The sequence below is a fragment of the Diplotaxodon limnothrissa genome, linkage group LG10 (assembly GCF_057381915.1).
Source record: "Diplotaxodon limnothrissa isolate DT_005_m linkage group LG10, D_limnothrissa_male_GT1.1, whole genome shotgun sequence".
NCBI classification, from domain to species: Eukaryota; Metazoa; Chordata; class Actinopteri; order Cichliformes; family Cichlidae; genus Diplotaxodon; species Diplotaxodon limnothrissa.
In genome coordinates, this window is record NC_140605.1 from 10,145,600 (window position 1) to 10,169,508 (window position 23,909).

At 39.0% G+C, this 23,909-nt stretch overlaps 1 protein-coding gene across 1 annotated transcript in view; it reads left to right on the forward strand.

Moving 5' to 3' along the window:
* Positions 1-4,739: 4,739 nt before the first annotated feature.
* The window catches only part of LOC146623890 (roundabout homolog 1-like), a 79,433-nt gene continuing 60,263 nt past the window's right edge, over positions 4,740-23,909 (forward strand). The window contains exon 1 of the mRNA XM_085364856.1: positions 4,740-4,897. Within this exon, the coding sequence (XP_085220982.1) occupies positions 4,840-4,897 (58 nt within the window). The 5' untranslated portion in view covers positions 4,740-4,839. The remainder of the gene's footprint in view (positions 4,898-23,909) is intronic.

Sequence of the window (23,909 nt, forward strand, 5' to 3'; positions counted from 1 at the left end):
GGTCATCACCCAGTCGCCCGCATCTGAACAGGAAGTCGAACAAGGCAACAACCAGGGGTATAAAGGTATGATCCACTCATCAGTCTTGTGTAAAGCATCGTGTCGTTGTGACTACAATGTGCAGAATGCTGGAATTAATTTGGTTTTATGCTTGCATGTTCCTAGTTTGCATTTACTTTTCATTGCATTCTCTATTGCCAGTAGTTGTTCAACTAATCCTGTTGCTTTTGCTTTGGTTTTATCTTGCAAAATAGCTTCAAAGAAGCGTCTGAAATAAGCTTCAACAAAGCTGCCGGTGAAGTGTTGCCCCAGGATGTGCTGATTCTGTATTTGTCCTTTGAAAGACACAATTTTGATCCCATTTCCCAGGAAGAATACCACATTTCCTTTTGCTGACAAAGACTCTAATACCATTTAATGCCAGTTCAGCAGCTGTCGACCGCAAGTCCTGTGTCCAAAGCCAACACAGTTCAATCCTCTATCCCTTTGCTCTGACATTTTATGGTGAGGGCTTTGACATGGGGGTATATTGTGGTGGAACAAAGCTAAACATTTAAGTGTTCTTCTGTCTCTGTGGTTTCTGAAGATGAAAAAATCGCCCTCAATAAACTGATTTATATGCTGAGCACTCTTCCTAGCCTCTGAAGCAAAGTTAAGTCAAACACAAACAGAAAATGACATGCCATAATAATTATGTGAGTGTGTTTTTCTAATCCATAATGGGCACCATGAAGATGTTTTCTTTTTCTATTATGAAATCAAAAGTGGAGTTCCATTGTTAGTTTATGTGGCACTAATGGGTGAAAGTGGAATTCTTGATCCCTTTCTCACATCTAAAATCTTAGTAGACCAGCAAGGAAAGAAAAAATACTGTGAGATGGCGCAAAGTTGAAAAGATATCCAAGTCTTAATGAATGATGAGACCATCCGGGCAGCTGCCAGTTTGGAGGAAGACCGAGAAAAACAGAAGGCATGGCTGTTGCATCAGCTTTTCTGACTGTGTTGTTAAATGTGAAGGCAAGGGCTGCTTCTCATTTTGCCTCAGTACTTTGCATGACCCTGAGCAACTGTAGTGAAAGGCATTTGACAACTATGATGCAAACAAGACATGAAAAAGCCAATGAACTGTCAGATGAGGAGCAAAGAGCGGTGAATCAGCATGGAAATTACAGCTAGTAATGGGTAAAATATGTGAAAAGGAGCTGCTAATGGCAGTGATTTGTCACATGCACAACTGGTATGAGCAAAAAATATCATGAAAGATCTTTTTTGTGTGTGTGTAACAGCTTTTAAAACCTGTCTGCATCTTTAGTGGATAAAAACAGTTGATAGTGCTCAACAGACGATCGAGGCCAAGTTTATTGCTCTGTTGAGATTCCAAATTATTTATTTTTTTGTAAATATATTTTTTTGGGAGGGGGAAGAGGGGCGATTTGGCTTTGTGCTTACTGGAGATATTTTCTCCCTTGGATGAGAACCAACTGGATATCCACTCTGGGGTGAAATAAATAAATAAAATTAGGTCTCAGTACTTGGCACGCTCTCCTTGAATTCCTTGCCATTAAATGTGCTGTGTTGTCGTGAAGACGTGCACGTCTTTGTGTTCATTTTGTTTTTCATTTTACACCATCTGTTCCTGGAAATATTGGTGCTTTGGGTTGTGAAATACACAACAGAATTCACAAACTCTGCATTTAGCGGCGCATACTGCACCTGGCATTATGTAGAGGCCATGCATGCATAAAACAAAAGAGGCATGGGTGAACCTCTGTTTATCTTCTTTTTGTTGTTCTTTAGCTCTACTGTGATTCCAGCCAGTATATTCATATTAATGCAGTAAATTGAGACTAATGATGAAGTTATTACATCACCAAACGATATGTCTTGCAATACAATCACAGGCCTGCTCTTCCTTATAGTCTCAGCCAACTGGGCTGCCAGAGAGTCATATTGCAGGGATGATATTTACGTGCAAGTAATGAAAGAAATGTAGGCAAACAGAGACCCCCTTTGGGAAAATAAGAAGGAAAATGCAATATGTGCAGTAAATAATTAAAAGTGAATAATGGAGGAAACCACTGTCCAATTATTTTTTTTAATATCACTGTGTTGTTAAAATTATTTTTAACACTATAAATGGTTTAGAAAGGTAGAAAATGCATAAAGGCGGCAGAGAATCAGAGGTGTTTACAATGAAAGCCATTGAGTGCGTGTTTTATGAAGCCAGACGAGAGCTCATAGTGAGACTGTAATTTCCCATATTTTACTGGTTGTTTACCAGCTGTGATGTCTTGGCATGGAAAGCTGAATGCATTCGACAGAGCCATCAGAGGTCCACAATGGGCAATTACAGGATTTGAGGCATGAGGGCAGGGACGGCTGAGTAAGTAAACTTTGTTCAGTCTAAATGTGACTTAAAAGAGCAGAAGCTACTGAAGATTACCACTTCTGTGGCATGAGAGGGTGGTCACATTTGCCCTAAATGCATAATTACTGTTTACTCCTTTTTTGTTACTAATTTCAGTCAGATATGTGGAGGAATTTTTAAATGCATGCTTTTTTATTGCAAAAATTGAGGGGTACCTATTGTGCTCATTTCCAAATTTATTATATTTCAGTTTTTTTCTACTCTGCTAGAGTGGCTTTGCATGATTCACGGTTCAAAATAATACTTATTTATTTTTTAAAATCTGTCTGAAACAAACTATTTTAGCTCCTTTTAAGCTATCTTTCTTAGATTTGAACTGCGGGTGGGTGGAGCGTGTGTGCATACAGAAAAATAAACATATAAGGTATTGCTGTGCCATACTCCAAATTTTGGTATCAATCCAATGCAAGTAATTACAGGGCTAATATTGCCACTACCACTATCAATACCAATACTTTTACCCATCTATAAAAGCAGCATATGTAGGAGAGAGAGCAAAGAGATTAATGGGATGTCTCATCATTAATTTGCAAATTCTGAACACATTTTAATGACTAGTGACTTAGTACAGCAAAACACACCATTCAAGTTTTTATATTTTTGAAATTGTTCTTTATTTGCGAGCTGAATTATAAAGGCGCATGTCTCTAAATGACTTTGGCTATCAATAAATTAGATATGACAGTCAACACAGAAAGGTTCATACACACACACGTGCACACACACACACACACACACACACACACACACACACACACACACACACACACACACACACACACACACACATTTAACATACTGAACTTAGAAGACAAAAACAAAGTATTAATCCTGTTGCATTAGTAATGATCCGGGGTGACAGAGTCAGAATTCAACGTTAACATTTAATATCACTACTTCTGTACTTCTAAATTTCTAAAGGAGAAGCGAAATTTCTCAGGAGCGATCCTTCCCATGGACTGTGCTGCGCTCTTGCAGCCAGCAGAGGGAGCCCGGACCTGCTCAGACAACAAATACATTTCTTTGGTTCACTAGGTTAGAGAATTAGACCAACTGCCAAGTTTATAGTTTTCTTTATCGATAGAAAGTATTTATTTAATCGGATTATAACTGAGGATGTCCAGTTATTACTTCAACGTGACATTAGGACACAATCCACGAGATATTACATTTCTAACGCACTTTAAAATATCATCTAATTTCACAGGAGTATGAGTGGGGGTCACAGGGTGCGAGCTGGATCGATTTTTTCAATTTCCCTGAAAAGCACAGTGACGCTTCAGCCTCACAGATGAAGGCACACTTTACCAGCTCATTAAGATTGTAGCACTTCTTTGTGTGTTGCCCGAGCCTGTCCCTTTTGGATATAATAAGAACACAGTGCACGTCTCTCTCCTTGATGGTGGGATAAAAATAGTATAACTCATTCATCAAGGTCATTTGTTCACTTCAGCAGTAGTCACACTTTAAAATATCGAGTGTAGTTTAGATGGGGGAAATCTGCATGTGACTAAAAGCACTTCTTAAAATATTGGGTAATGATGGGCACCTGACAAAGGGTTTAGTTGGAGTTTACTATAGTCCTCTGCAGGCTGCCGCCGTTCATTAAACAGGACTGATGTTGCTGGAGTTGCCTGATGTGTTACATGATCTTGTGACACTTTGCTATTTAATTTCTTAAACTGGATATACCGTGTTCCGATGGTTTTATGACATATATTAGACTTCTTCAGCCTCATCTTTAAAAAAGTTGAGCACGATGCAAAGCCAACTGGAGCCTTTTTGCTGTCAGTGTATCCGTATGCGGTTAAATGGTGCCTGATTCGCAGGAATCTCCTCTGCACAACAGAAAAGCCTGTGACTGGGTAGGCAAGCCAGACCAGCTCTGAGCGCAGAGACGCACGGCGCCTCATCCAACCAGCGTCAGTCCCACTAAATCGGGCTAACACTACACATTTTTAAACCATTAAAGTGACTGCAAGTGGACGTTTCGGATCTTTTTTCTTCTTCTTCTTCTCGATCCTTTCTCTTCATTCAGCTGCGGAAATCTTCTTTCGAAGTCGGACAAATCTGATCCCAGATGAATTCCGTGAAGTTAGCGGCATTTGGAAGTGAGGAGCTGGGTAGTGGGAGTGGAGAAAATCCAAGTGGTGTTGAGTGGATTAGGGCTACTTGTCGGATAACCCGTAAGGATGTCTCCGACTGATTCGAACTTTGATTCAAACACAAACTCAGTGTCCGAGGAGCAGTTGTGAACATTACTGTCTGTATTACCGCGGAGCTCAGGAACTCTCCCTCCACCCCGATCCCCCCTCTGTCTTCGGCTCTGCTGTAGAACTTCCTAAATTAGATGAAATAGACAAGAAAACGCATTCTCACTGGATTAACACCGTTTCCAGCTGCTCTTAGAGATGCCTGCTTATCTCACAGGAGTTTACCTTCTGCTGGTATTTCTAAACATTTCTTCAGGTATGAGTTGCTTATTGCCTAAACATTTTTCCCCTCTCAGCCTGTGTTCTAGTGATGGAAAGTTTCCAAATAATACCCGATGGGCACGTGCATATGCAAAAATGTAGCGATGGTGAAACAGAAAGTGAAGGGAAAGAAGATGATGGATTTTCTCAGTTGTATCTGTAACAGCAGCCCGCAGGTATTTGGGTCACCTTTGCTCTCTGCAGACTGCAGTACCAGTGTGTGGCCCCTGACCCATGCCGCGTGCTGACTGGAGTAGCTGGAGGTGACCCTGCTGTCCAGTGAAATACTTTTTATAAACCACTTATTATAATTCATTGGAGCTCACAGCTGAATGCATGGGCTGCTGTTAAGTTTATGTGAGAACTCTCAGTTTTGCAATAGCATGAGATCATTTGCATGACTAAGTGCAGGAGGAGTTAGCTGGATGTGGTAGGTTGTCGCCTTTTTAAATTCATTATATAGGGGTGTACTTAAGAACAGAGGCTCTGCAAAATATCCTCTCATGTTCAGGCACTGCAAGTTGGGAAATCAGCCACCAGCCATCTTTAAACATCATTCTCACTGGGAGAAATCTGAGACAAAGACTGAAAAAAGAGAAAAGCTTTTGGATTACCAGTATGCACATTGATTATTACCCACAGAGTTTTATTTTTGTCTATTGAATGGCCAAGGTTAACCTTGAGCAGTGAAGTCACAGGTGGAGGTTGGGGGTGCATAACCTGAAAGAAAGGTTTTATTGGAGTGTTTTGTGCAATTTATTGTGATGTATTGGCTCATGTTGAATAACCCACAATGACCATTTGAAAGCACGCGTTTCCAAATGTTTGCAAATGTAGCCTTAATATGTGTGCATGCGTATTTCTGAATGCACTTTAGACTCAAAACACATGAAATGACATTTGTTTCATTTACTATTTATATATTTATTTATTTATTCGTTTAAAGAAACCCTGATACTCTGTGCTGGCGCCAGACTCGTTCACTCTGTAAAGCAGAGGCAGCTGTCAGTAACATTAACAGTGGCCACAAGCTGCAAAGGAACTGCTGTGTTTTCAGCACTAGAGCTTTCGTAAGTGTCTGACACTGAGTGATGGTTTTATCTGATGCAGAACTTCCTTTCCTTGACAGCACACAAGGTGATTCTTCCAAAGGCTACAGCAGCTCAAATGACTTCAGAAAAGACGTGTGGCTTAAACACAACCTTACTTTTGGATCACATTCTTTAAAATAAACATAGTTGTATTTACTTCACACTTTCCAAACCGCTGAATATGTCCTAAATGGTCTTCCAGGCCACTTTCATGAACGCAAAAACAGTAACGTGGCTATAATGCAGCTTTTAACCTGCTCTTTTCTTAAATTTCAGTGGTCAGTCAAAAAAAGGGGGAAACACGCTAAAGCTTGCCCATCCTCTTCACCAAGAGCACTAAAATGTGCGTGACACCAATTTTCCAGTACGTTGTCTGTAAATTTGCACACTGACAAATTTGGTAACCGCATAATTCCAAGAGTTTTCAGGGAGATTTGAGAAGTACGGCTCACTCATCTAGTTTAAAAAAAAAAATGTCTCTGAACTATAATCATCTATAGCCATAGGCACCTACTCAATGCTATTTTTTTGTCAGGATACAAGAAGCAAACTGGCAAGAGGAAGTTTAAAGTGAACATAATAACTTCTGTGTGGTTAATGTGAACAGAAATTAACCCCTTAGTAGAAGGCCAAGTACTAATAACAGTATTTAACAGTATTTACTTCATTCTCTTTTGACTAATGCAGTGGACATTTTTTATTACAAATGGTCACCAAGTGAGTTGGAAGAAGCTATTAGGTGCAGAGTACATGCAATACCACAGTTTGAACCCATGAGAGAATGCTCTTATGATTGATTATAGAGAGTTTATACCGGAGATAGCTGCCATTTCTCTTGCAAATGGTCCAAATTGCAATCAGAACGATTACATCGTTTTCCCATTTCTAATGTGTTTAATATAAACACACCTAAATATGGCAAATATCCAGCTCTTCAAGCTGGATGTTTGGTGACTTGATCATACACAGAAACCTTCAGCTATTGGTGTCATTTTAAGTAATAAATCAGGTAATAAGGATGATGTTCAATAATCTAAATGACGCACAAAAAAGCACGTGCTCTTGTCGAGATGGCCTTTTCCTTTTCTTCCCATGTGCACATCTTAATTATGCGTCCCCAGAGCGTTGTTGTCTCACCATTCTACCTGCTTTGTTTAAAGGTCTGCAAAGACTGCATAAAAAGGTACTTCAGGAAAATATAAGATCGGCCCATTCTGTTGTTCTTCATTAAGATGACTGTTTTACAGCTGCGCTTTCAAACTAAGTCGAGGATCATTATAAAAACACTGCCAGCTTAACTGTCACTAGGATCATTACTTTAGCCTTTAGCAATAAGTATCCAAATCCTCTGAGGTGACATCTTACCTTTATAAACCTTCTCATCCATGCACTATCAGTGGATTAGCTTACTGATAGCAAAACCATATTCTCAGTCAGTATGATTGTTAAGTACAAGAGGGACTCAGAGACCAGCAGGACACAGCCCAATTTTATCATCGCTGTGAACAGCAACCCCGCAGAGGGTAGTTTAGCTGAAACATCTGGCCTACCTCCTGGAGCTTGCTGTACGCAGGTCACAGATCACACATACTTATCATTTTGTTTCGTGTCCTGTATGCTATAGGTTGACTTTTGTGGCTGGACAAAACGTCCAGCACCTGTTACTCAGAGCTAGACTTCAAACAATAATGGTTTGACTGGGGGAAGCTGACACTAAGCTAACAAGACTCCCTACAGTCATTGTGATGGTGACAGTGATGAGATGACTTCCACTACTAATGAGGATTTCTTTGCTATGGATGATAGGGCTGATAGGATGTCTTTGTATGCCAAGAATTCCTTTGTTTGTTGGTTGAAATTGTGTTCCTTAGGAATAATGCAGCTTATAAGCTACAGTAGACATGTGTTTGGTTGGAAAGAACCTTCATGAATGTTTATTTTGGTTTGAATACACCAGTATGTGGGGTCTTCTTCACACTGACTGAGTACACGCTTCTTAAACAACCCTGAGCTGGTTGCAGATTTATGTGTCCCCATGAGTTCCAGTAGCTTTATGTTTTTCTTACTGCTCTTTAAGATACATCAGACTTATACATCTGAACATCAGATTGTATGGATGCTTCATTTTAACCATTTGAATGTGATAGACATCCTAAATCTTAGTGGAATTTTTCATTGTCATTCAAAGCATCCAGATCAGAGAGTGTAAAAAAATTAGGTCGTTTCACATGAAGGTTGTTTGACACAAGCATTTACTCATGAGAAGCTGGCCCATCAAGAACTGTTGAAACAGAATAACTAAGGCTGCATGTTTACTCCCCCAAACCCCTGCAGATGTTGCTGCAATTGTTTGGTTCAGCCTGAATGTGCATAAATGCATACGCAATGCCGTTAGCGGGAGCTTGTTTTTAATGTGTGTTTTCAGATTGTCTGCTGAAAGCTGTGATTCATAATTGCTTCCCTTGTTTACTCACTTGTTTCTTGTGGTGCTGTGGGGCTGAATGTGGTTGCTTGCCTGGGGAGGAACAAGCTACTGGGAGCTTCGACGAGTGCCTCTGGGCCTGTGGGCAACAGGTCATCACACCTTCGCACAGACACACAAACATATACACAGAGAGGCAAAAGTGCTTGCACATCTCATTTTGAGGGGGATCGATTATTGTCTGCCTCCCCTGCAAAGGTAGCAGGTTGCTTGCCTGGAGGATCTTCACAAATCTCTACTACTGTCTCAGTCTTTTCAAGTCACATTTTAAAAATAGAACAAAAAACCAAAATAATAATGTAATAATAAGAGTTTAAACTGTTTACCTCAACAGGATAATATTTATACAGTGTCACAACTTAATAAAGTGTAACAGCAACTCATGCATGTGTGAATCAAATTATGTTGTTATAATTAAAACATTATTAAAAGCATAAAGCTCAGCATAAAATTTAACTTTATGTCTCAGTGTAATTGTTAACTCACTGTGTATTCAATCAGAGTGATATAATATATAGAAAATCAATGTAGTTTTGTTCATTTGGCATGAATCCAGATCAAGACACCCCCCCCCCCCCCCCCCCCCCCCCCCCCAACATTTGGTGAGCTTTGCAGGCTTTGTTCAGCAGCAATATTTTCTTTGAGAAGAAAAAAAATAGTTTGGTATGATCTCTCCAAATTTGCAGACTATTTACATGCACAAAAACTGTATTGTACACTAAATGGAAAGACCTGAAAAGCCAACCTTTATTTTTATTTATTTTTTTAATTTGGCTGTTATGCTTGTCAATCTGTGGTGTTGTTCTTCAGTCCTCAAACCCTGTCAAGAAAACCTTAAATAGTAAAGCAATAGCTTTGCTCATCTGGAGAGAAAAACGTCTAAGCTTCAGAAATGGCTGTGGGTTTGTGGTTTTCTCTGGGTTGTTTGTACTCCTCTGGCCATAGTTTCCTGTTCTGAGGTTATTGTCCAGCTATGTCTGTGTGTTGAAGCACTTAGGATAATTACTTCTCTAAATAAATCAGCTCTCCATTGTCCTGAGGTTTTATAAATATTGTGATATTCTGCGCCCAAAGTGTGTGGTTAATCTGCATAATCTGTTGTTTCATTCTCTGACAGTCAAGATGGGTTAAGGCATGCTGTGCTGATATTTTTAGGGAAATCTCTGAAATTTATCATTGGGACCCATTTCCCATTGGTGCTAGCAGTGATTGGAGTGCTATAATGGTGGCAATACTTTAAAATGTAATTATCTATTCTTCCAGGGTTTGGATTTGAAAGGGTCAGAGTAACATGACCTCAGAGATACTTCTTGAAGTGACCTCTCTGAGTTATCTCCTTTCCATCCAGGCATACCAGTAATCAATAGAGTCAATATTCTGTTTGATAGGTCTTTAGAAGTCGTTCCATCGTAAAGCTCAGACATACGTGGAAAACCACATATATTCTCTTACATATCTATTAGGCTACCTCTGACTGTTAAACCTATACAGTAACACAGGCTACCAAAGAAAATGGCTGAGGATTGCGATAGACCCCATCAGCAATGCACATTACCCATTTCCTCAATCCTTCTCATCTTTCACCTTTATTTGTCTCCTGTCTCTCCCCGTCATTACTGACAAGCTTCAAAGCTCTCTATGTGAAGACTTCAGCATAAAGAACTGTTTCCCACCAGAGCGTCTCCCACCGAAGAGCCCGAAACGTGCATAAATTTCTTTTAATTAGGGCACCTATTATTAGTTAGCACTTGAAACACTGTGCTTTGGATCAGTGTTTCATTTAGGATTTTTTGTCAGCATTGGGGTGGGAAAGGGTTTTGTTGTTCCTGGGTAGTGCATGGGTAGTCTGTTGGGAAAAGTGTTGGGAAAGCGATGCTTGACTGTAAAACATTCTAAGGAAATATTAACTGGCATCTATTTGTTAATACATAATTTAAATTTAACATGCAACTTACAGGATATACATTAGCCTAAGTGGCATTTTTTATGCAGTCTGAGTTAGTACACTTCTTTTATGTGGACGTTTGTGGAAGCAGAGTGTTTGATGAGCAGTAGATAAATCTTGCTGAGAAACAGAGGATATTGCACTTTCATATGAAAATGACTTTTTAGTGTGATCTACTTTAGGAAACCCGCCTCAAAAAAAGAAAATTTCACAATATATTGTGAATTAATCACTCTATAAACAGTACGTTGTTTTGCATGTTGAAGTATAATAACAAAAAGACTGAAGTTTCATATTTGAATATATTCCAAACATGTTTTAGAAGAAAAGTTAAGAGGAGCTTTTCATCACACTGGATATTTTCAGACACCAGGATAGTGACAGATGGTGTGGTGTCAGCTTCTCAAGTATATGGAACCGAGCCACTGGGTGCTAATAATATATTAGAATTTTATGTCAGTCAAATTCAGACGCTGAGATGAAACGCAACAGTCTCGAACAGATGAACAGAACCTCAAAGCCAAACACTGTACCCAATATTCCCGTCATTAGACAGAGGTTGGTGCAGGTGAAAGCATCTCAAGTGTTTTGATATTAACTCTCATTAGCTTGTGAAGACAGTGGAAAATATGTGCCCTATGTGTTAGTCACCATATGCATGGACATGTGGACTCTGTGTGTAAAGATTCAAAGTATTCTTAACTTTAAAACCTATAACTTTGGTAAAGTTAGGAAATATAAATATATATTCATGCAAAATGTTAACGTCAGTCATGTTTGGTGTTTTTTGTTTTTTTAATAGAGGGCTATGAGCATCTGACAGCTAATTTAGCATGCTGTAAAAGCATCAAACATACATGTTACAAATGTATGATGCACATTGTATTCAGTTTATCTTTCACTGCTATCGCTGAATAATAACCATTTTAATTGAATAACCATTTTCTTCATTTTCTATAATTTTCTCAGCCACTCCACAAGAAAAAGAACTCTTTTTATTTTTTGCCTGCTCTCATCAAGAATTTTCCATCTTTGAATTCAGCTCTAGACTTTGTGTAAATAAGGCTGAAACTAATATTGTAATAAAGCCGGGCTTTGCCTGCTTACTAGATTCAATTTTCTCTCTAGCAGTGCTGGGCTTCACTGTGCCTGCCGGCCATTTTTTGATAGTCTGTGAAACTGAGGCTTGCTGAGTGATACGATAGGCCACCGGCCAGTGTCTCATCCAATTAGAAAATGGCTCAGGTTAATGAGAGAGAACGAAAGGAACAAATGTTGACAGGGATGGCATCGGCAGGCTTTGGTCACGGTGTTGTGAAATACGTTAATTAACCCGTGTTCAGAATCTGTATGAAAACAGAGATAAAAAGAAAGTTCAGTTGCTCATTCATCTCACAGAGGTTGTGTTTGATTTCCCAATGCAATGAGAGCTAAAAGAGCAGATTTACACCATATTTAAATCCAATCCACAAAAAAAAAATACCTGCGGTGTTTTGCTGACTTCAAACAGCTACTTTGTCATGAACTTGATCAAATGAGAACTGTAGCCAGATTTGGTTTTATTTTCCACAAATCAACTGCGTTTACATTGTGTCAATACAATCTTTTGTAAGCAGCTCATTACATCATTATTTCTGAAACTGAAAACAACGTGTTAACTCTTAACACAAGTTTGTACAACACACAAAGAAGCATTTTACCTCAGTAACACCTTTTTTTGATAACCGCAAAAGCATAAAGAGGTTATTGGATCATTACCCTTCAAAGAATCCAAAAGCAAACCCAAAAGCTGGGCTTATGCGTCAACAATCAACCTAAGAGCCTGTGCCAACACGTGCGATCTACAGCACCATTGCAAATGGAGCCAAATAAAAAGCTGTTCACACAGATAAATTCTCAAATTGCTGCCACATGAGTAATCACCCTGAAAAAATCTATTGGCCTCTCCTATGGTAAGCTTTTATCTTTTACAGAAGTAAAAAAAAACCCCAACAAAACAAAAACCTGAACTTATCAGTGCTTTAGTCTTTCAAATAGCAGATATAGAGTGAAAAGAATGATATCTGTGGAGTGGAAGTGACTGACAGGATTGTTAAAAATAAAGAAATAATGGTCAGGATATTATAGACTTCCAGAAGCCAGCTCTCATTCTCTCACTGCTGTGCTTTCTTGCCACTTGTATGTTACTGCATTACTGATTCATGCTTTATGTGTGACACTGGGAAGTCAAACTCCCATAATCAGTTTGAATAAATAGCATTACCACCATTTGTTATTATATGATTTATTTTAAGCAGTTTTACAAATGGTGGGAAATACTAAATTTTTTTAAAGAAAGATAAAAAAAAACAAACCCAGATTCAATTGGATTAAAACTGCATTTCGCATCGCAAGTCCACTAAGGCCTAATATTTCAAATGAGGAATGTGTTTTTATGGTGGTAATATAGCACCACCAGCAGCAGCAGAAGCGGCAGCTGTGTTTTGATAAGACTTACATGTGGTTCCTTGGCATGAACGCTGCCAATGTGTGAAACACCAGTTGGTGTTTTTAAAATGTTCAGACCTAAGATTTGAAACTGTTTTGAGAAAAGACAAAATTACATTTAAATGTCATATACACTGCTGCATAAGCATTTCCAGGTGAACCTGCTGATTTGTGGGTAAAAAGTAACATGCCACGCTTTATTTCTTCAGTACTTGTTAAAACCAGCTTTCAGAGAGTTTCCTCATTACAAGGAACCGAAGGACGTCTGAAAAACCAGATTCCCTGAAGGTCTGATGAGTTAAGCAATCAGAAGATATTTATTTCCCTTTTCTTTGTTCCACAAGTAGCACGAATAAGTCCAACAGGTGTCAGCCAGCTAAGATAACAGGCTGTTAGTATCATAAGAAAGTGCAATGTGCTTTGCAAACTGAGAGCGCAACCCATTTTTAATGTCTTAATGTGCAGGAAATGAGCCCATTTTAAGAAATGTGCTCATTTAGTTTCTTTCCAGTGATTAAGATTAAGAAGACTATTAACAATCTTAATGTGTTAATTGGTAAACGTCAGAGATGCTTGTGGATGGATTTCCTTGTCTTTAGTCAAAGATTCCCCTTTCAGTATTTAAGTTATACTAATAATCTGCCTGTTGCAGACACAGGTGAGAACAGAATTGATCTTAATATAATTCTTGGCAAGAATAAAAACATGAATATTGTCTAAAATGTAGAATATGTGTCAGTGTAATCTATCTGCAATGCTAACAGCAGCACTAAAAAAGAGAAATCCAAAAAATACAGAACAATATAGCATGAAGGAAATTTCTGTATTATTTTTTATGGCTATTTTTTATGGATTTTTTAGCTTCACACCAAATGTTACTATTTAAAATGTACAGAAATACCCCAAAACACCTGAAAAAAAATCCAAGACATTATTTTTATTACTATTGTTATTTCTCTTATTATTATGGCAATGAAATGTATACTGTATATCAGGTATATGTCTACATTTGGGGCTTATTGCACAGCAGGTGAAATTGATTGAGCTATAAAACTATAATAACTGTCTTAATAAGATCTTATGTTTGCTGTAACTATCTGTACAATCCATGACTGTGGCATCGTGTTCTGCGTCTTCATTATAGAGACAGAATTTGAGACTTTAAGAAAGAAGAGTTTGGAGGAAATTGCCAGCTTATTTGGGGGTTTAATTGTACGTGTGTCCATTAATATTATGACATGGCATAAATAGCGTGTGTACAGTATGTGTTTGTGCATGAAATGGGATTTTGCCAATGAGAAAGACTTCTATTATAGTGCTTCAGTTTTGTAGTTGAATTTAGTGCTTTGGGCAAAGTCTGGCTCCCCTCACAGTGTGGCAGTTAGTTCACATCTGGGCTGTCACTACCAGGGGCACAATTAGGACCAAAAATAAATGTAGGTCATGCACATGTGACATGCAATAGCGCAGCATGAGCCTAATGGGACATTAAAGTATTGATTTATTTAGTTTAGGAAAAAAATGTTTTATTTAAATAAAACATTTATTTTTTAAGTTTCAAGTCTCTAAGGGCACAGGGAAGGAAAAAACATAGACTACAGGTGGTCTGGTGTACTCAGTTTAACTGATTATACTAAGACTGTAGACTACACTGTAGCTTCAGCTAGTGAAATGATAAGACACACTTAAAAACTTTAAATAATGCATTTCATTAAAAAATCTAAATGTGTAATAATTCATTACAGATATACAAATGTGTGTGTGTGTGTGTGTGTGTGTGTGTGTGTGTGTGTGTGTGTGTGTGTGTGTGTGTGTGTGTGTGTGTGTGTGTGTTTTTCCTGTAATCATAAAAAATGACCTTTTTGCCAATTCACTGTCTCTCTATTCATGGGAGGTTTTGCTCTCGGGCTCTGCTTGAGTGATAATCAATGGCCTGTACAGCCACTTTACTTTCCAGTGAACATTTAATGGAGTGAGAATAAGCCTCTCAGATGGGCTACTGGCCTTTCCAGGCAGTAGTGTACCGGAGATAAACGACTGAAATCATCTCACCTTAGCATATGGCGTAGGAATAAACAATATGGTCAGCACATAAAAAGCCAAACATGTAGAATCTATTGACAATATTTCACACAGCAGACTTTACTTTTAAACAGCATTAGAATAAGCTGAACGGCAATGAATGAATGGACTAATACAAAAGGGGAAAAAAGTTATCTGATTCTTTCTCTCTGCAGGGACATAAGACACGTGCAATATGTTTGCCCCCTTATGTGAGTTATAGACAGGTTGATGGATTTATCCTGCAGTTAATGTGTCCTGGTGACCTACTTGGCTCAGATGATTATCATGTACCAGCAATGTTCTGGTTCGAGTATGCCCAGGGGACTTTATTGTGTGTTACCTTCCCAGTGAGCATTTAACAGATGGCAACCCAAAGTGTTTTTTTTCCTCTCTCTTTTATTTACCAGCCATAAGAGCCTGTCTGGGTTTTGTTTTCACTATGCGAGTCTGTATGTGTATAAGTGTGACAAAATGTGGTACTGCCCACTCTACTATAGTAGAAACTAGTACAACAAAGGCTTAAAGCACTTTTGCAGCTGTTTGAAGAGGATGTCTGTCAGTCTATGAATAGATGCTTTAAGTTTGGTAGAATCTTCAAGATGCAGTCCAGAAACAGCACAGAAGCTTTAAAATTTAGAAGATGGGTATGGTTTAACCAAACAGCAACCTCCAGGGCTCAAAAATTAAGCCTATAAACACACAAGTGTCAAAAACTGCAGCTTCTCAAATGTCCATGTCAGATTGCAAGCCGCTGCTAACAGATTTTATTTAAAGATCACATTTACAGCAGAAACAGACACATTTACAGCTGGTACAGCCTGTCTGTGATCTAATATTCCCCTTTATAGTAGCTGTTCATAATAGCTGAAGGGATGTGCCTGAAAGAATCAAGCTAGCTAGTGTCTGCTCATTAATTAGTACTCCACCTTCTTGTCCAAACCTGGTCATTTCTGGCTCAAAGAAAAACAGAACACATTTTGTATGCAGTGCAGTGAGAAAATATTTGCCCCCTTTCTGATTTCTTAGCTTTTTTTTTTTTTTTTTCCAAAAAACCTAAAATCAATTGTAATTCACTAGATTTCTTTTAAAGGCTCAGTGTTACTAGCCACACCCAGGCCTGATTACTTCCAGACCTGCTGAATCACTTAAATACAACCTGTCTGACAAAGTGAAGTAGGCTGAAAGATCTCAAAAAGCAACATTTCGTGCCACGATCTAAAGAAACAGCTGAGAAAAAAAGTCATTGACAAGGATCAGTCTGGAAAGGGTTAAAAGTCATTGTCTGGACTTAAATCCAGTTGAGGTGCTTTCTTGTGACCTTAAACATGCCATTTATGTTCAAACCCTCCAATGTGGCTGGATTCTGCAAAGAAAAGTGGGCCAAAATTCTCTGCAATGATTTGAAAGACTCAATGCCAGTTATTGCAAAAACTTGATTACAGTTCTTGTTGCCAAGTGTGGCACAACTAGTGATTAGGTTTAATTGTGTCTTCAATTACTTTTTCACACAGAGCCAGGTAGGTTTGGATAGATTTTTTCCCTTATAGGCACCAGCATACCTGCCGCATTGCTCGCTTTGTGCCCCGCCATTAACATCATCATACATCCATTTATGCCCAACGTTATGGTGCAGGTAGTTGCTGCAGTATTTTCCTGAATGATAGGTGTTGCAACTCAGATTAAACCCAACATTAGTGCTGATATAGGAGGAAAAGTCAAAAGCAAAGGGATTGCAGAGTTTTCTTTTCAAACTGTTGCAACATCTCCCTCTGTGTAACCGGTGAATCGGGGAGCTTCTGTACTGATGTGTCATTAAAACGGCAGTAAAAAGCAAGATGATTGTACACTTGTGTCTTCAACCCAGCTGTGGTGGCGGCAGCACAACAAGGCCGGGTTACAAAAATCGAGAGGTGCACGACCTGCAGAAACGGCGCCTGGCGATAGCGACATGATGTCAGTGTGAATAAATAACTCAAAATGAGTTGCCGTACTCCCACCTTTATCTGACATATTTTATCTTACCAAACAAAAGGAGGTGCAACAGATTGTTTACAGATTTATATGTTTAACAAAAGAAATGTCAGTTGCTTACATCACCCTTTTCTCTTTTGTGACTTGTCTCAAGAATTTTCTTGTACCTGCTTTTGTTTTTTCACTGCTTATACAATCATTCATACTGAGGCTGCTGGTTGAGCTCTAGATATCTTTAGCCTTAAGCTCTTTACCTTTGTCAGCTTATTTAAACCACACATGTGAAGCTTGGGGAAAGTGCTTGAAGTTTTTCATTAACAATGTTCTTATAAATATTTTTCATGGAGGTTCCCCTATGGTTGACTTTGGCAAAGCACTTTCATAATCTCATTGAATGCAAATGATTAATTGGACAGGCAAGGAATGGTGGTTGGTTGGAATTTGGTATTCATTTAATTGTGAATGTAATCATTAAATATTAATCTCAGAATAATTTTAAAAATAAATGAAAAATGAAAACGCCTTTAGTCCAGATTTTCATTAAATCTAATTTTAGGCCTGTGGTAAGCCTATTTCCACTCTGCTCATATCTTGCCCCGAACATCTGGGTGCTGCAGTTGGGAGGTGTTATCTTGTCCATGACCTTGACTGTCCTCCCTGGAGACTGCCTCACTGCGCATTGTGTTGCAGGAAGCGAAGAAAGAAACCCTAATTTACAGCATTGCAACCAAAGTTGATCATAACTTCCCAGTAATTATAACCATATGTACAAATGCAATTCAAAATCAAATGTTTCAGCAAAATATGAGACAAAGTGCGGTTGTAGACACCTTGTCCTGGCCGCACACAGGCACAAAAACACACTCACATTCCTTTTCCTGCATTCTTGTGTGAATGACAGTGTTGAACTGCTCCACTTAATTGTAGTTTATACAGCCTGAGAAGGAATGTCTGGCATTCATTGCGTCTTTCTGTTTTACTTAACAAATGAGTATGTGTGAATCTTTGTTATATGTCTCTACCACAGATGCGTAGCCTGATTGCTTGACAGTTTGGGAAGTGCATTTCCTACCAAGAGTGAGCTGAGAATATGGTTGCAACTCTCATATCTTTAATATGAAGCCACTAGCACGACATGGTTAGCTTACCTCAGGGGTTATATGCTATAGTAGAAGCTCAGATCACTTTACCTCCAGGCTGTAGCTTTTTAATGAACAGACATAAGAGGTGAATCTTCTCTTCTGACGTTCGTCAAGAAAACACACTTGTATATTTCCCCGAAAAACATGTCGTTATTGTAGAAAAATAAAACCTAATCTGTTTATGAGACTTTTCACTCTATGATGTACTTCTGTGGCCTTATTAAAGCCAGTATTCTTGTGAGAACTCGGAGCCATTAAACAATAGCACATCAACCTTCCTAAAAGCCTTAGCACAAGGCCTCATCTTTGATTGGTAGTTTAATCATATTTCCCTTTCTTTCAAGTTTTATAAATGACAAGTTAAATAATATGAATATTCCTCATTTGACATTCACACTGATCAATTGTTAAAGTAACGGGGGCAGATGCGACATTTACGAGCTCCCCTTTTGTGATAATTATGATTCAAGATTGGAGAAAATTAATGGTAAGTGACCGTGTGGGCTGCTTTTAAAATCACTATTACACCGTGCAGGATTTTACCTTTTGTGTCCATGTAACCTTTAGTACTATACAGTTATGTGAAACAAGCCTCTGGTCTCTCTTGCAGTCCCTTTTGATATAAAGCTGAATCCACATTAGTGGGATCATGGCCTTAGAGAAGTGGATTTGTTAGGTGTTATGCTGACATTTTAGTATAATAAGATGTGGTTAAAATACCCAAGGTGATGCAGCGATGCAGAGCAAACACTTGCATACTATCATCTTGTCACACTAATACCTTGGTGCTCTTAGTTAAGTCTGTGAAGCACTCATTTCTTATCCAGGCAGAAGTCATTTCATACTGAAGCCACTATTTTTTTTTAAACTGAGGTGTATGTAGATGTCTGGCCAAAGGTGGAAGTAACAACTTTCATGTGGCACTTGCTGGCTCCTCAATTTAAAAATATCACCTTTTCTCCTTTGGCTGCTACCTAAAACTCAAAACACCTTCAGGCATTTTATCAAGTTCAGTTAGTTTTATTGTGCTCCAGCAGTGCTCGTTGATACTATGGTGGTCATTTGGTTATCAGCGTGACTTGTCATGGCGGTCTCTCAGATGCTCTTTTAGCCTTTAAATCTGTCTTGTTTCAATCCCTTTCCTTAAACTCTGCCCTGAGAAGCTGTCTGTTCAAACATGCGGTGTCATTTGATGCACAAGTACCGAATTTAGAAGCTTCTGGAAATCTCTGCCTCTCCATTAAATGTGTGGACTTTGATCCACGATCTAGCCCAAGGCTCACGAAAAAAGAAAGCTAAATGACTTTTTCCACACTGAAACAAAGGGACTGCCTTAACAAGATGTAGCTGTTCCACTTATTGCACACTCTTAAGCCTCACAAAAAAAATCTGCCTGCCTTATTAGCTGTCTCTGAGTCCTGCTTTTCCAAAATGGCATTGTCATTCAAGCACAGGTAATTCCATTGTACTGGAGGTAGAGATTTACCACCACAAGAGACTCTGGTAGTCTTGGCGTCAGCGTTACTCTTTCTGCTGCTGGCAGCTGTATGATCGTGTCATACAGCTGCCAGCAACAAGGTAGGAGGAAGCTGCTAAGTCTCCAGCATCCTACACTTGGTGCTTTTCTAGTACTTGCTTGTTTGGACAAACCACAAAGAGACAATTATGCACATTGTCTAAGAAGCACATCTTAAGACTGAAGAACAAGATTTTGAGACTGAATGTGAACCAGAGGTGAAAACTGTAACCCAAGACTACAAGTGAGGGTCCAGAAATGTGTGTTAGCATGTGTGCTCATTTGGTTCTGCTATTTGATATGTTTCTTTGACTTGTTTCCAAACTGTCATACACCCCTTTCATGCGCCATAAATCCATACATTATTCTACAGTAGATGACACTGGGGTGGGCTACCTAAGACCACCAACATTGTGCTAAATTACATTCCCATTGTGTTATTACAATCTCAGTGCTTATGATTTGTTATTTTAAAGGCCCCTCTTCCCCTATTATTACATCTTTTTTCCTCCTATTATATATCCCCCCCTTGCATTCTTTTCTCCCTTACATATTCAGAATTTGAATGGCATACAAAATACCAGCCTTGTTATCCAAATATAGTTTGACTTTCTACTGCATTTAATTCTCCAGAGAGATGCACTATTCACCTCTTTTCTTCACTGTCTGAAACAAAACTACACAGACATCCGTACAAGACAACAGCACTGCCTCAGGAACGACTAACTAAAAAAAAGAAGGGAAAAAGAGATTTTTAGGTTCATAGGTGCTACAAATGACCTTTGTTGTGTGCGTGTGCACTCCATTGTGCACCTTTGTGCATGTTTTTGCATACTGATTGTCTGCTGGCTGCTGGCCCTTTGCAGATAAAGCCTGGTCTTTTTGGGGGCCACTTGTGGCAGGCTGATATTGCCTTTCAGTAATGCCAAGGAGCTCAGGGACTTCTGTGGACCCCTAGGCATCAGCCCAACACAATTAAGAACAAGGAAAACAGCATGTGTGTTGTGAGCAGGGACCGAAGGCCACACTGGCTGCCTTGTTTGTATTGTTCTGATACTGGTTTAAATGTCTAGACAGTGTGTAAAATTGCACTCAGATTAAATATTTACAGTTTTTGCCCACAGCAGTATTGGTGGGATTGCCTTTTCTGTTTTTAAATATTTGGTTTGAAAAGCTGCAGAATGTGTTTTGCTTTTCTTTGTAGTGGTTAAGATTGCTAAACATCTTTTTTCTCTATGATTCAGAGCTTTTTAAGCATCTTCTTCATTCAAGCAGCATTGTTTCCAGCTTCAATTGTGGGATCAGAATGATGCATTAGAGATGCTGCTCTGTGCTGCTACCTTCACAGGCTGTGCTACTGGAGAGTTACTTACCCAATTTACTGGAAAATTTTCCAGTTGATTCTAATTTGATCACTATTGATTGCATGTGACTGTACTGTGAACCTTGTGAAAGCCCTCTGATCATTTAGACTCAGTCAGTCTACAGTCAGTGTTTCAAGGCTTCCAGTTTGTGCTACAGTCGTACTAGGGAAAACAGTAGTCGAAGATCACAGCACATTAGTGAGTTACTGCAATTGTATGCAGTGAACCTGCAATCTCCTTGTCTCTGAAATAGTTGTTAGACTAGGCCACTTGCAATTAGTGCCATCTTCAAAGTGCCTTTGGTGCTGCAGGATGGCGATTTAACTGCAAAATGACAGTAGGTAACCAGAATACAACCAGTTGACAACAGGTTGAGCCCCATACTGCAAAGAGACATGTCACAGACAAGTTTTACTCATAAGTTCAGACTGACTCAAGTTGATTGCAACATCTTGTCTGCATCTGTATGCATTTAAAAATTAGACGGCTGTTATTTGTAAACCTTTGACAATCTGATCGCAGTTAGCCTGAGTCCAAAAACAACTTTCTGGAGATGAGTTGCCTCCCACCAGACGACCTGTGCAGTCACCTTGCAATTGAAAGTGATTGCCTGGAGGCTTGACCACTGCAGCTACTTATAATTTGTCACTGAGTGCAATCACTGAAAAACCACCAATATTTCCTAGTTGCAAAGAGTGTTGCTGTACTATTGTCATTCTAGCGTGACTTAGCTATTGGCTGTCTGTTATACCTTTTCCAAGAGATAACTGGACTTTAGCTCTGTGTTGCGTGCACTGATCTGTTTAGGACAACAGGAGCTTTTTTAAAAGATACTGAAAGCGATACATCATTTTCAGACACAGAAGCAATAGTTTTAAGACTGCATTTTGAGCAATGTCTCCCTCTGTATCTCTCCATATGATTGCCAGCTTGCAGTAAAAGCCCACTCAGATGGCCAAAATCGTGCTCCATGCTTAAAAATTCAGTGCATTCATTTTCAGGCATCTGTTTAAACAGATTTGTATCATTGCTACATGCCTTCAGGCTACTTTTCCGCCATGCCAAGGTGTCCTTGTTAAATAAGAAACTGCTGTGGAGCTCCTGCTTGATTCTGAGGATAATTTTTTCCTTTACATGTGTAATTATCTGTTTTATGTAGAAATCAACTTTTGCTAAATTTTGCGTTCATTAACACGTATTAGTTAGATCAATCATTTGACAGAAAAAAATGACCAGTAGACAGAGGAAATAATTTGGTGAAAGGTAATAAAAAAATGTAAAATTCATGGAGTGGGAGGACTTATCTCAGCTGTCTTCATCCATTTAGTCAATCGGCTACTGTCCATGAATTATGGAGTATTGTGGATGCAAAACATACAAATTCCAGCATATCTTTCAGTTTTAATGATAAGCCTGCACAATCCTCACTTTTTTGTTCTTATCAGTTTGTGTACTGTGTGGTAGGGGGTTTATTCTATGTACTATTTTCTTTTCTTCCTGAGAAAATTCAGTTTTATACAAACACCAGAACTGCACCACACTTCCCAGTAGATCACATTCTCACCCATTTCACAAGGTGTTATCTATCTGAGTAAACACTTGTCTGTGTGGGATTTATTGCTTGCAGCGGGAGTGTAGGAGCTCATCACTCTCTGGCACAGTGTGATTATCAGCTTTACAGGGCCATTGGTACATTAATGCAAGACCGACTGAAGGCTGTATAAAGTACTGTTAGAAACAGCAGGAAAGAACAGAAGTGTTTCCACAGTCATAGAACGGGTAAACAGCAGTTGCAAAATGGCCATTTATGTCCTCCCTCTTCTATTGCGTGATGCTACCGCCTTTGCACACACCTAGTTGTGCATTTTGTGTTAGGGTTACAGGTAATCTAAACTAATTCTGGAAAACAATAACACCTGTGGCAGTCTTGCAGAATCCACCCAAGATTCAGAAAATACAGGAGGGACGGAGGACAGAAAATGAGTAATGGTCTGTTTGCAGAGCTGTTGGTAGTGTGCTAGTGTGTGTGCTTCAGTGTGATGGGGGTTGGAAAGAGATGAATAGAATGTAAGATGTACAGAGGCATTGGAGTTGTGTACCTGGCTCTCTCATTAGGGAGGTTTTTCTTTGTCCTCTGCTTCACTGGGATTCATTCTTGCATGGTTTCTTTTAAAGACCAGTATGACTGACATCTCCACAGTATTTCATGGATTAGAGGTGGTTTTGTGGGCGTTTTGTGTAGGTGTGGCTGCAGATTTCTCATTTCATCTTGGTTTGTTTAACAATTTCTGAGGTGATGGCGAAATTGGCTTCAGCTGTAAACACGTATCATAAATAAATGTGTGTAAAAATATATATGCAACTGAATAGGTTGGGGAGAAAGTGATGGTTTATCCTGAGGACAGGCATTCAGAACAGGCAGCTGCAAAAAATACCACAGAAGCTCCATAGAAGTAACACGAAAATATTTTGGAAACTATAAATTCCCTGGGTCATTTATAAAGTATACTTATTGGAGATCTTTCTGCCACTCGTTTCAGTTTTAACTGAAGTGCAGTCTTACTACAGTTAAATAGGCTAAATATTTAAACTAGCACAATAAACGCAAAAATCTACATCCCAGTGTTCAGTGGAACCACAGATAATGCCGTAATCCTATTATAGTTCAGCTTAAAAGATTTTCTTAAAAGCTGTGAATACTTACGTCTTATAAATACACATTTGAAGGCTAGACATGCTTTCAAAGATATTACTTCCTGAGGATTTTGCGTGTCATCATCTTTTTCTTTTCTTTTTAATTTACACTGCCTCGTGGGGTTCCAAACTACTAAACAAGAACAAAACATATTATGGGGAGGGATGTGTAGTATGAGAGGGGATGTGTTCGTGTGGTAATTACACTGTCAGACTGGATTATTGCTTAATGAAGGCACTTACACATCAAT